Source organism: Chaetodon trifascialis, chromosome 13 (genome assembly GCF_039877785.1).
Source record: "Chaetodon trifascialis isolate fChaTrf1 chromosome 13, fChaTrf1.hap1, whole genome shotgun sequence".
Lineage (NCBI taxonomy): Eukaryota > Metazoa > Chordata > Actinopteri > Chaetodontiformes > Chaetodontidae > Chaetodon > Chaetodon trifascialis.
In genome coordinates, this window is record NC_092068.1 from 9,987,870 (window position 1) to 10,000,588 (window position 12,719).

General features: G+C 44.8%; 2 protein-coding genes across 15 annotated transcripts in view; both read left to right on the plus strand.

Annotated features, from left to right (window-relative positions):
• The window catches only part of lyst (lysosomal trafficking regulator), a 262,116-nt gene that overhangs the window by 116,235 nt on the left and 133,162 nt on the right, over positions 1-12,719 (plus strand). The gene's annotated exons all lie outside the window — the stretch shown is intronic.
• arid4b (AT-rich interaction domain 4B) overlaps positions 1-12,719 on the plus strand; it is a 37,556-nt gene that overhangs the window by 16,370 nt on the left and 8,467 nt on the right. For 6 of the 8 annotated variants that reach the window (XM_070977230.1, XM_070977234.1, XM_070977235.1 and 3 more), the window contains exons 6-16: positions 434-513; positions 914-1,005; positions 3,472-3,613; positions 4,940-5,019; positions 8,456-8,532; positions 9,219-9,367; positions 9,453-9,525; positions 9,980-10,074; positions 10,184-10,281; positions 10,592-10,790; positions 10,893-11,095. In XM_070977230.1, the coding sequence (XP_070833331.1) occupies positions 434-513; positions 914-1,005; positions 3,472-3,613; positions 4,940-5,019; positions 8,456-8,532; positions 9,219-9,367; positions 9,453-9,525; positions 9,980-10,074; positions 10,184-10,281; positions 10,592-10,790; positions 10,893-11,095 (1,288 nt within the window). The remainder of the gene's footprint in view (positions 1-433; positions 514-913; positions 1,006-3,471; positions 3,614-4,939; positions 5,020-8,455; positions 8,533-9,218; positions 9,368-9,452; positions 9,526-9,979; positions 10,075-10,183; positions 10,282-10,591; positions 10,791-10,892; positions 11,096-12,719) is intronic. The other 2 variants (XM_070977238.1, XM_070977233.1) reach the window with 1 other exon arrangement.

Consider the following 12,719-nt stretch of genomic DNA (forward strand, 5'->3'; position numbering starts at 1 on the left):
TGGAATTTAAGGATTTACACAGCTGGGTTTTTTTCAGGAGCGATGTGACTGAAAAACACTTCCTTCATGATATGTATTATTTTTGGATTTAGTGTTATTTAATGTGGATGCTTATTGGAAAAGTTAGTCGGCAGAGATTTCATGTCAGACATATTTTGGTATCAGTTAATGCATAACCGTTGTTTATGTTCCCACTTACTCCACCCTGTGTGTAGCAGAGGGCCCTTGAAGTTGTGATAAAGCTGCAAGCTGAAAGCGGCTAAGACCTGTGCGAGCCTTAAAAGCTCAGCATAATTTGTTTCTAACATAGATCAAGCAGGCGTTTTGTAACCAAGACAGGGTTTTATTTGTGCTTGAGTGTGTGTGTTTATGCGTGCTGGTGGACTGCAGGCCTGCAAACAGCAGCCTAATAGTTTGCTTCTCCTCTCTTCAGTGTTTGACGACGGCGATGAGAAGACCCTGAGGCGTTCCTCTCTCTGCCTGAAGGGAGCGCGTCACTTTGCAGAGAGCGAGGCGAGTATTGTGCTATCTTTTCAGTTTTATGCTAGCCTCATCACTCAGCCCTCTCAGCAAAGTTCAGTTCAGAGTTTTTCTGAGGTTTTTTTTGTGTGTGTAGTAACCAGAAATCTCACATCTACTCACAGCGCTGAAATTGAAACACAGCTTATCAAGGGTCCCATATTGGCATTTAGGAGTTCAGCTGTGAAATATTTCCAGTAAACCTCAAGTGGCCAACAGCAAAGTTGCCAAATATAAGCTGTGTCTGTAGTGCTGGGTAAATCCCCTCCATTTGTAGCAGATGAAATCCCATGTGGAGAATTTCTTGCAGGTTTAGAAGATAAATCTTTTGTCTTGTAATTTATTGTCTGAGAAGGTGGCACTGCGGCTCTTACCTGTGGTTTGTCTTGCGCAGACACTCGACAGACTCCCTCTCACCAACCCCGAGCACTTCGGCACACCTGTCATCGGCAAGAAGGGCAACCGTGGCCGACGATCAAACCCAATGTGAGTATTGTCCTCCGTTTCTCTATGTCCTGTGGGGCTCATAGCAAACTTAATGTGTCAGAGGTCTGTGATGCTGGTGCGGAGAGATCCTCTGTACCAATCCACAGTCATCAGAAACAGGCTCCCCCCTGCAAGTATGCTGACGAAATGAAAGATTTACTCTCATCTCAGTTCGCTCATGAACAGCCCCTGAGGCCTGCAGGAGCAGAGCCCGCTCGCCTTCTCCAGCGCCTTAATCACACCAGACTCCGGTGCATGCATGCATGCTAGCTGGAGAGGCAGTGTGAGCATGGTGTGGTCCCGCTGAATATCATGTCTTTTCCTTTTTTTTCCCCCTCCTCCTTTGACTCAAATGTTCCAGTGGGTGTTTTATGCTCTGATGTGCCTACTCCTGGGAGACTGCAGAGTTTTCATCGGGGAATAGGAACTGCTGAGGGCTTTTTGGGGGCCGGTATAATTGTGGCTCCCCTCTGTTATAAAGAGGACACTCTGCTACATAATCTCATTTTCTGACACCCCTTGCTAATGGCACTGAGAGAAAAGTCAATATTACGCTAAACATTGAAGCAATATTGACTCGACAGTCCCAGCAGCACATTAGCACCTTGGACCTTTCTGTGCACCGATAGTTGCAAGGATTGATAACACAGAGATTGAGATTACTGGAAATGTCAAAATTTCTTCTTCTGTTAGTGGAATAGTTTGACACTGTGGGATATGTGCTTATCCTGTCTGTGTGAAGCCAGAGCAGGTGATTATCTTTACTTAGCTTCATAAAGACTGAAAACAGGGAAAACAGCGAGCTTGGCTCTGTCCAAAGGCAAAAAAAACCCAAAACACTGACCACAGTTGTATGGTGTAGTTTCCAGGGAACCAGCAGAAAGTTACTCCAGGAAGTCACTGCTCCTAGCCAGGAAATCGAGGAGTGGATATCCCCCAGCAGAACCACAAAGTGCCATTTTTATACGGATTAAACAAATGAGATATAATCATGTGAAATAGCAAGCTTTTTAGGTGCTTGTTGGAGGATTGTGTGACTTTTGGACAGCTCCAGGCTCGCTGCTTTCTCCATTTTCCAGTCCACATAAGCTAAGCTAACTGGCTGCTGGCTCTAGCTTCATATTTAGCGGACAGATGTGAGAGTGGTACTGGCTGTCTCATCTGACTTGCGGCAAGAAAGCGAATAAGCGTATTTCCGAAAATGTCAAACTATTCCTTTAAATGGCTGTCTTAAAAATAAGGGTGAGTGTCAAACAGTCCCTGCTTCAATAGTCATTATATGAGAAGCAAACTCTGTCCGACATGAATCACAGTCTCCTTCATTGAGTGACTTTGATTCACAGCTAAGTTGTTGTTGTAGTATTAGTAGCAGCCTGGCTGATTTACTGCTCTTGAGTTGTGCCAGACTGTGTGTGTGTGTGTGTGTGTGTGTGTGTGTGTGTGTGTGTGTGTGTGTGTGTGTGTGTGTGTGTGTGTGTGTGTGTGTGTGTGTGTGTGTGTGTGTGTGTGTGTGTGTGTGTGTGTGTGTGTGTGTGTGTCGGGTGCTCAGAGCAGACCTAGCGAGGCATAAAAGAAGGACGGAGGATCTGTTTGCCTGCTGGTGCTGCTCGCATGATCACTCAGAGACATGGCTGCCTGTCTGCTGGTCGCAGTGAGGGCGTCATCCTGAGCATCAGGATGACTGTCAGACAGCAGAGACTGAGCTGGCTCATCAATGCACTGATCCTAATGAGTGAGCTCATCAGTCGAGCGGGCCTCATGTTTCGCTGCGCTACATAGTGATAAGACCAGACAGTTCGTGGAGGCTTTTTGTTGTGCTGTGGATTGTTAGTTTGAGAGCTTTTGATGTTTTCTCGCTGAGCAGCAGTTAAATGAAAAGATGATTGGTTTGCAGAAACCAGCGCATGCTATTTTATTTTCCTAACTGGTTTATATATAGCATGGATTTAATTTGAAATGTCAGTGTCTTTTGAGGCGCTACAAGCAACCAGAATGTTTCTCTTTTTATGCAGCAGTGCTACACTTCTGTGTAGAAATGGAGAAGAGTTGACAGCACTTTCCTCAATCAAATGTCAACAGTTTCAGATTTGTTGTTTGTTTGTTGTTTGGGGACTGCAACCAGTCCCCGCTGTGGGGAAACAGATTTTGATGACATGCGAGCATTTACAATAAACGGAGGCTGGCACAGCCTTGTGGAAAACTTTGCATAGAGTCACCCAATTTCATGCATTATTCCAATACAGAGGAGTTGTGTATCAATGTAAGGGGCTGAAACTTGTTGCTATATATTAATTATTGTCTTTATTTAACTGAGTTGTCATTTAATATAAAAAGTTGTCCTCAGACTGAACAGACATTACCAGATGTGATGAATGTAAAAGAATACATTTCTGAACATTTCACATTCTGGCTGTATCTGTCTGAAGTGCCTCCATCCCTGGAGTAAACTGTCTCTTTCCCCCGCAGTCAAGAAGAAGAGTTGTCTTCATCCTCCAGTGAAGAGGAGGAGAGCGATCAGCGGCAGAATGAGGATCTGTTCGGCAAAGTGGTCTGTGTGGAGGGGGTCGCCACCGGGGACAAAAAGAAGACCACATGGTATCCTGCCCTGGTGAGCTCATAGTCTCCCTTCCTTCAGCGCTCTCTGCTGCATCACAGTGAACAAACAGGGACCACTGCTGCCGCTCCTCCAGCACACTCACGGCATTGTGCCATTTCATCTAAATGCCCGCTTGTGTAACCTCAGCAGGATTATCTTTTTGTGTAAGAATTCACCCATCATGCAATGTTGCAGTTTAGCTGAATGCTGTAAATAAGACAAACTTTTTTCAGCAGCTGCCACGTCTTGAAGAATTTCAGAGAGTTAAACAGCTCGACTCTTATTTTGGAAGAAAACAATATGACTCTTTCTCCATGATGTGTGCAACAATACATCACAACCACTGGTTTGATGTTTTCAGTCTTTTCCAGTCCATTTCTTTCCACCCAGCCTTAACTCACAACCCCCGATAGCGCACAATGCAACGGTGACAGGCGTTGTTTGTTTATGTAAGCGTTACAAGTCGAACAGGGAGACAGGGAGAGGGTGGGGAAAGCTGTCCCTTTAACTGTGTAGTCAGCAGAGCCCCACCTCTAGGGTTTGTTGTTCTTGGCTTGCTGTCTACTGAGCTCCATGCTGCCTCCTTGTGACAGTTCAGAGAAGTGCATGACACAGTGGCCTGTCATTGTTTACACTTTGACTGTTTGGCAGAGGGGTGGAGTAGTGCACTGGTAGATGTCTCACGCAACAGATGATAGTGGATGGAGCACACAGTGTGCTCTAAAGTAGCCTTCTAAAATATAAGTCAAAAGAAACAGGTCCCTGTGTGCGAGCTGGGTGCTTTCGTTACACACTTGCAGTGCAGCATATGGAACGGTATCACAGAGGAAACATGACTCACAGCGTTCAAGTAAAAGCATCTACCCTCTGCGTGTGCATGCGTGCGTGTGTGTGAGCAGGAACAGAGTCCTGGTGGAAATCAAATATCCATAACAGCAGTGCTGCCTCTTCTGGGTTAGACCCTGGCACTGGAACAACTCCCACTATTGTGTTCCTCAACTCCAGTAAACAGCGGCAGCACATGCTGTGTGTGGGCGCGCACCCCTCACACCTCGCTCTTCATCCACACTCGCTTGTTTGTCTTTGCTTCGTAGACAGCGTATTTCGCCATCCATCAGCATGGCCTTTTGCTGAAACTACTTTAGTCATTGACTTGTACTCTGACACCCCCCTCCCCTCCTCCACTTTACTGTCTCTCTCTCTCTCACACACACACGCACACACACACACACACACACACACACACACACACACACACACACACACACACATACACACATACACACAGAGTACCACCTCCTCTGACCTCTTGGCTGTCTCTTGTTTCTGTGCAACAAGGTCATCTCCCCGGACTGCCATGAAGATGTGGCTATGAAGAAGGACAACATCTTCGTTCGCTCTTTCAAGGATGGAAAATTGTGAGTCATCACTCGTGTGCCAAAAACCATATTTACACCATGTGTGAAGGAGGGCTGCGCTAATGATTATCAGTAGATCAGTTCATTAGCAATTGATACATAAATGATGTTTTTATTATAGGGGGTCATTCTGTTCACAAAGGTGAAAAGCAAGCTTTCTTTTGAGAAGCTGTGATAAGTGAATAATTGGCATTTTCACCTGACAGATTGTCAAAGTTATTCTTTATTAATTTTAGTGAATCAATCACTACGTTTACATGCAGTCAAGTAACCTTTTCATAACCGGAATATCAGCAATAACTCGGTTGTGCACGGCGATGTAAACACTTGAAAAACCGGAATATTGGAATATCCCCATCGAACGGAACATTAATTTGTGTTCTGCCAATGTTCTATTCGCAAGGAATCTTGGTCTTTTGAATACAGGTAGCATGGATATGGATGGCACAGCAACGGCTCCATTTCCTATTTCTTCACGTTCTCGCCTTGCATTAATGAAGAAAGTGAGACAGAATGGTGTCAAGTACTGGTGGTGGGTCAGCACCAGCACTGAAGCGCAAATGAAGGCGACTGCTACCAGCCCCGGGCCATTATCTGCAGTGCTGCTGCTGTTGTTGTTTTTGAAATGACGCGCATTGCGTCATGACGTTCTCCGTGCGTCGACATGTTGTCCCTGTGTCGCTGTTTTGATCGGGATATCCCAATTGATTACCCCTGTTTGCTCACGCATGTAAACAGGTTATTCCGAATGTTTCAGAAACCAGAATATTGACTGCATGTAAATGTAATGATTGAGTGCTAGTGCAGAACATCCCCATAAGGAGTCTTTACTCACGTGCCTTCATGGGATACGTGATACATACAAGATATATATATAAGCCAACAAATATTTGCATACATTTCAAATAATATATACATTTTGTGCTTTTTCTTGCCTCTTATGTGTGTATTATCACCGTATTTGATGGAGCTCTGTCAGATGACATTTCTTCCTCATGACTAATTGATTGTGCATGTTAAAAAAAACAAACAAATAATAGTGTCAATGCTACATCATTTGTAGCTGTAGAAGAGTAAAACCTCAGATTTTGTTATCCCCCAACAAGAGTTAAGACACTGTGTGCCTTCCCTGGCGGCGCTGGGTTGTGTGATTTTATTTGTCCTAAGGCTGTAAGTTACTGTTGAGGTAAGGCAGTGCAGCTTCCCTGCAGCAGCTTGTCCTCAGCGTGGAACCACACAGCCAGATTGTTTTGTCTGTGGCAAAGAGGAATAAGCCCTGTCAGGAGTCTGCACTCAGCTGGCGGATTCGGTCTCTCTGTAAGTGGGTAGAAACACGGCCCACACTTGACATAAATTAATCTGGTGTTTGCTCGCTGTTCCAAAGTCTACTTTTCTGTCCATTTGAATTCCACTGATGACAGAACAGCCTTGAGTCTGCATTCCTTAATAGACTCCCTGCGTAACTCATCAGCATTAATCTGGAGCAGGAGAAGTCGAAACGTCCCTCTTATCGCTTGTATTTTGGCTAATAGGCAGGTGAAGGCTAGAGGTGATGAGAGGGATAAGATAAGGGATGATAAATCAGAGAAGAACTGGAAATCATATACTCGTGAAGTATTTCCTGTCTGAACATGGCACCCTATGATGGCTTATGTTCCAAATTAAATCGCACTGTGGCAGTTTTGCTCCGTGTTCTAGAGCAATTTGATTTCACTCACTGAAATCAGCACAGTGTGTCCAGGGGTAGATGCGAGAAAAAATGACAGAAGTCGGAAAATCTATATCATTGTTAATGAGATTTTCAGGTTTGTTTCCCTCTGATCCTTGTTGCTTTTATGCGGGTGGAATAACAATGATGAGAGGTGCATATCATTACTGTTACTCGTGTGATGTGATCCACCAGGTGTGTCTCTGTATGTTATGTTACAGTTTGATCTACGGCGGGTTTTGCAAGTAACCCAGACTGAGGGAAGTTAATGCATTTTCTAAGAGAGAACAAGCTTACAACGATGTCTCCCATGCATCGGCACCACTTTTAGACTCAGAGTCCTCTTGTATTGTGCTTGTTATCATTAATGTCAGCCTCTTTTCCTCTATGATTACGGAGTTATTCAAACTTGCTGCTTCCTGTGTGATTTGTTCTTTGAAGAGAGGTCAGATCCATAAGCCGTGTGACCTCCCCTGCACAGCGCCGGGGTCAGCCTGTTCACTTTCCTCAGGAGAGTTTGGCATTGTTAGTGATAACCACTCAACATGCCTTTCAACAACAATGGCTTTGGAAAGCATTTTTTCATTGAAAGCAAGGTCATACCCAGAGTGGAGACGGGAGTTTTCAGGAAGTGGTTATTCTTATTTGGTCAAAGCGGGTTACTATAGTAACAATGGAAACAGAAGCTGTTTTCATTCTCTCTTGTCGGGCCGCCTTGCAGTCTTGTCTGTGCTTTTGATGTGCTCTGAAAAAGATCAGCCACTGTGAGGAACTTTGTAACTAAGACGCTCTATCAGCTAAACAAAACTGGGCTGCAGAAAAAAAACAACTGGATGATTAAACGATCAGTCAAGAGGCAGAAAATGAATCAACTATTTGACAATTTGACAAATTGTTTGAGTCAAAAGGCCCAGAACATTTACTTGTATGTACTTCTTCAATATGAGTTTTATGTAATTGTGAATTTAATATCTTTAATATCTAGAACTCCTGTTCTGTGCACACACACACACACACACACACACACACACACACACACATATATGTATACATGGATGTGTATGTATATATGTATGTATGTGTGTATATACATGTATGTATGTATTTATGTATACGTGTGTGTGTGTGTGTGTGTGTGTGTGTGTGTGTGTGTGTGTGTGTGTGTGTGTGTGTGTGTGTGTGTGTTTGTGTGTGTGTGTGTGTGTTTGTGTGTGTGTGTGTGTGTGTGTGTGTGTGTGTGTGTGTGTGTTTGTGTGTCATTACACCAAAGTGTTTTCTATGAGCCCCCGCCCCCCCAATTCACTCCATGACAAATCTAGTGATTGGATCAGTTCAGCTACCTACAGATACCGGAGCAAATCGTCTCTCTGACACGCTGGCCAAGCCTCTGACTGCTTTCAGCTGACAAGCTCCACTGATCCATCTATCTGCCAAATCACCAACACTTTGTCCAGCTGCTGTAGGCTGAGAATGCAATCATGTCTCCTCAAATTTTGAGGCAGTTGGTGTTGCTGAGCTAAGAACTCAGTGCAGTACTCTCCCTGTCAGTGTTTTAATGAAGAAGACGGGTTGCTACCCTCATTTCTATCGTCATGTTTGTTAGATTTTGGCTGGTTTACAACTCACTTGGTTACAGTTGCATGCTGAACCTTGACGTAGTAACACTCCGTACTGTCCACACTACGCCACTCCTGTGCACACATTAATAAGAGCTGCTGTGTTTTGCAGTTACACGGTGCTGCGAAAGGACGTCCGCGAGATGAATAGCGATTGTCCTCCAAAAGCTGACGCAGGGCACAAACCAGGTGAGTGGAAAGTAAAGCTTTGAGAGGTGAACCTCACAGAACTGGTGCATAGCACGTACCCAGTCTGGTCTGTGCGCTGACACACTTGGCAGAAAACGCTCCGAGTGGGTTGCAGCGAGACAGACTGAAGAAAGAGGAGTTTTGTTTTTGTTCTGCGGAATGCAGCGGCGGAGAGCTCCTGTCACTGTCGAGTCTATTTTTATTTGAAGTCCTCACCAGGCTTTTTATATAGTGCCCCCATTTTTCTGCAGCAGAGCTCTGAGTCTTTCATAATTACAGTTAGGAAATAGCTCTGTGTTATACCAGTCTTGGTATTCACAGGTGGTTGGCTCACAACTGTGATATTTCCGCATTACAAAAGCGTAAAACAAGCATCAGGGTGCTCAGATACTACTTAAACCCACCTGTGACATTGCGGCTTAATGCTTGTGCTGCTCTGTGTCACTGCAAGTACTCCTGGCAGATTTTCATGCTCCTTTCTTCCATGGCTGCTCCTGTTCACGTTCATGTCAAAATGTCTATTTTTTACTGTCCTATTTTGGTATATGGGTCTATTGTTTCAGTGTTAAGACAGCAATAACCCTTGTATAAACATGTTTTGCTGATTGTCAGGTATGCAGTAGTGTTTGTCTGCCCTTGTTGGATGGTTGGTATGTAATATTACTGACTCCATGTGTGTCTGACAGCACTGGACGCAGCCTTGGAGTTCCAGCAGCACTTTGTCGTGCCCAGCACCTGGAAGACCGAGGTGAAAGAAGAAAGCTCAAGCAGTGAGGATGACGATGAGGATGAAGAGGAAGAGCAGGAAGAAGATGCCAGTGGCGAGGAGGAGGAGGTAGAGTCCTGCACATGGTTTTCATCCTCACAATCTCAAAGTTAAAAAACAAAGATCGTCAAACTGTCTTGTTTCCTGTCCGCAGGAGGAGGTGGAGCCCTTCCCAGAGGAGCGGGAGAACTTTCTGCAGCAGCTGTACAAGTTCATGGAAGACAGAGGTGAGCCCAGAGTGCAGATAAGACTGATTTTTACAGTTTCTTAGAAAAACAAACTTTTTTCTTTTTTTAGTACACTAATTTTAGGGCTTAGCTTTTCTATTTTCATGGTTCAATATTCAGTTTCCTAACTTAATTTTTTTTTTTTTTTACAAGACATGTCTCATACACATGGCTACTTTTAGTAAAACGCTCTGGAATACTCAAAGGCGGTATTTTTCTGCATTGTGCATACTTTTGATACATTATGCCAATGGTATTTGCCTACTTTTAATCAAGCGACCGTTTCAATGCAGGATTTATACTTGTAATGGGAGGACGTTTATTCTGCAGTATTGCTACTCTTTCTTAACAAAAATACATCCTCCCACACTGCAGAAAACTTATATGAAATTTACAGTTGCAGCACTGCATGACACATTTCTGACTTAAGCTGTGCTGTGTTTCTTCTCTTCAGGAACGCCCATCAACAAACGGCCTGTTCTGGGATACAGAAACCTGAACCTGTTCAAGCTCTACAGGCTGGTGCACAAACTGGGAGGCTTTGACAACGTGAGTGCCACTCTGACTCCTCTCAGTGTCGCTGAACTATGGTCACACTTACCTCGTTTGATGTTGACTGACTCTGGATGCGTCTTCCTCCGTCTTTGTGTTTGAGCAGATTGAAAGCGGCTCCGTTTGGAAGCAAGTGTATCAGGATCTGGGAATCCCTGTACTCAACTCAGCCGCTGGTTACAATGTCAAATGTGCTTACCGCAAGTACGTACAGACGCCGCCTCCACAGCTCCCCAAAGTTTTTGACTAAGCAACTCTGTGTGGCAGATGCGACTCTGTTTATGTTGTTTTGCACAAAGACTGACATGTTGTTTGTAGTCTCCTTTTTTATGTCCATCTGGATGTCTTTTGTACCACTTTTATAGCCGCTCAAGATTAAATTAAGCTACTACCTTTGCAAGATTAGCTTTTAGCAGCGCCAGGTGTGATGGAGCGTGCACATCGTTGAGAGAAGCAGTAGAATTAGACTTGGGGATTTTCTGGATATGCTGACAAGGAATATTTTATTATCCAGGTACTTGTATGGATTTGAGGAATACTGCACCTCCACCGCCATCACCTTCAGGATGGATCTCCCTTTGAAGCAGGGTCCCAAGGGGGAGGTAAAGTCTGAGGTGGAGGCAGGAGGAACAGCTGCCACATCCTCCAGCTCTGAAGAGCAGACTGCGCTGGTGGATGGAGAAGCTTGTAGTGCACAGTCTGTAGTCTGCAAGGTGCATACTCCTAAATACTGTTTGATTCAAATATTTGTCTTTTTTTCACAAGTTTGGTAGACTTCCTGCTTCCATTATAATTAAAGCATTCTTCTCTGACAGGACGAGAAACCCGATTTGACCCGAAACAAAATGGAGTCTGAGCCACCACAAACTGAGGGAAAGGACAGTGGAAACGACGATGACGACGAGGACGACGGCCCCCTCAAGGGAGACGCGGATGAGGGCTCGTCGACGGCCCGTCTCGGAGTGGAGAGCGTGACGCGGGAGTGCGACGAGGAGCAGGAGAGCAAGGACAACTCTGGGTAGGTGGTCTGAAAGGATGGTCCCTCCACCAGGGCGGTAAAAAAACAAATCCTCATGGCACAAACACAAACTCCATGCAGGGCCCCCTGCATGGTGAAACTGTGTTAATGTCCAATCTGACTTCCAACGTATGAGAACTTTCAAAGTTTCTCTAGACTAAAGGACCTGAGGCATTCACTTTCCTTGGTGGCAGTAAAAACCTAAAAGACCATTAGCTGATGAGGATCCCTCTGACCTTAATGACACTAATTCTCAGTATACCCATAATCCACCTCTACCTGCTAACCAGAGAGAGGGAAGCTCTCCTGTCTCTCTCTCTTCTAACTAAGCTCTTACCCACTGCCCTCTGTGCTATTATTATTTCTCGTGGCTTAGTCGGCATCAGCTGGCAGAGACATCTTAGAGCAGCCTGACTGCTGCCTTTCACCTGGCATGTCATGCTGTGCTCTCCCTCTCTCTCTCTCTCTCTCTCTCTCTCTCTCTCTCTCTCTCTCTCTCTCTCTCTCCCTCCCTCTCCCCCTCCCTCTCACTTTCACTCTCGCTCTCACTCGTTCTCTCTCTCTCTTTCTATATCTCTCTTTGTCTCTCTTCATCTTTCTCTTTCTGTTTCTCTCACATTTACTCTAACTCTTTCTCTCTTTCTACTTCTATCTCTTTGTCTCTCTTTATATTTTTCTCTCTCTTTCCCCCCCCCACTCTCTCTGGCTGAGATTGTTTGACCATGGCCAGCCTCACTCACTCAGCACCCACAACATGGCCGTGCTCGTCTTGATTTCTGCCCTTTCCTGATCTCTTATCTCTCTCTCTCTCACACGCTCTCTCTCTCTGTCTCTCTCTCTCTCTCTCTCTCTCTCTCTCTCTCTCTCTCTCTCTCTCTCTCTCTCTCTCTCTCTCTCTCTCTCTCTCTCTGTCTTCTCTCTCATTTTTTGGCTTGTCAGTGTTCAGCTTTATTAAATGTTCCATGTGTGTGAGTGTTGTCACTGATGCATTAGCACACTAGATGCAAGATAGTGCTTCAGAGGCAGTACCCTTTTAGAGGAAAAAAAAGTCACTTTCAGCATTGAAAAGTGTTTGTTTTGGGTAGTTGTGTGGTTTGGTCACAGTTAGATGCCTTTTCCCCGGTTGTTTCCTGTCCAGAGCATCTCCATCACAGCTCCATCACTCTGTCGAGTTCAGCCTCCAGTTTGACACTTGTGTTAAGGTTGTTTGGGCTGCTGGGGACAGAGTGGAAAACAAAAATGTTAACTGTCCACATGCGGAGTGTGCTGCAGTTTGTTATGTGTCTGGTTGAAGGGATTACAAAATCCTCCAACTTTGGGATGTTCTGGTCATACCAGTCTCTCTCTCTTTCTCCCTCTCTCTCTCTGTAGTTTAATCACCTGTGGCTTTTAGCACACTACAGTGCGATCAGTGATTACCATCATATGTGGACTCTCGTTTAGTTGGGAGGTTCTCTGATCCGCTGGCTTTGTCAGGATCAGTGGTCCTCGCAGTAGATTTTGTGGTAGTGTGAGGATTTACAGATTCAGCTAGCAGACTGATCAGATCTGAACTTTCCCGATGATATCAAAAAAAAAAAAAAAAAAAACTGTTCAGTGTTTACAGCCTGTAATGGGATGGATG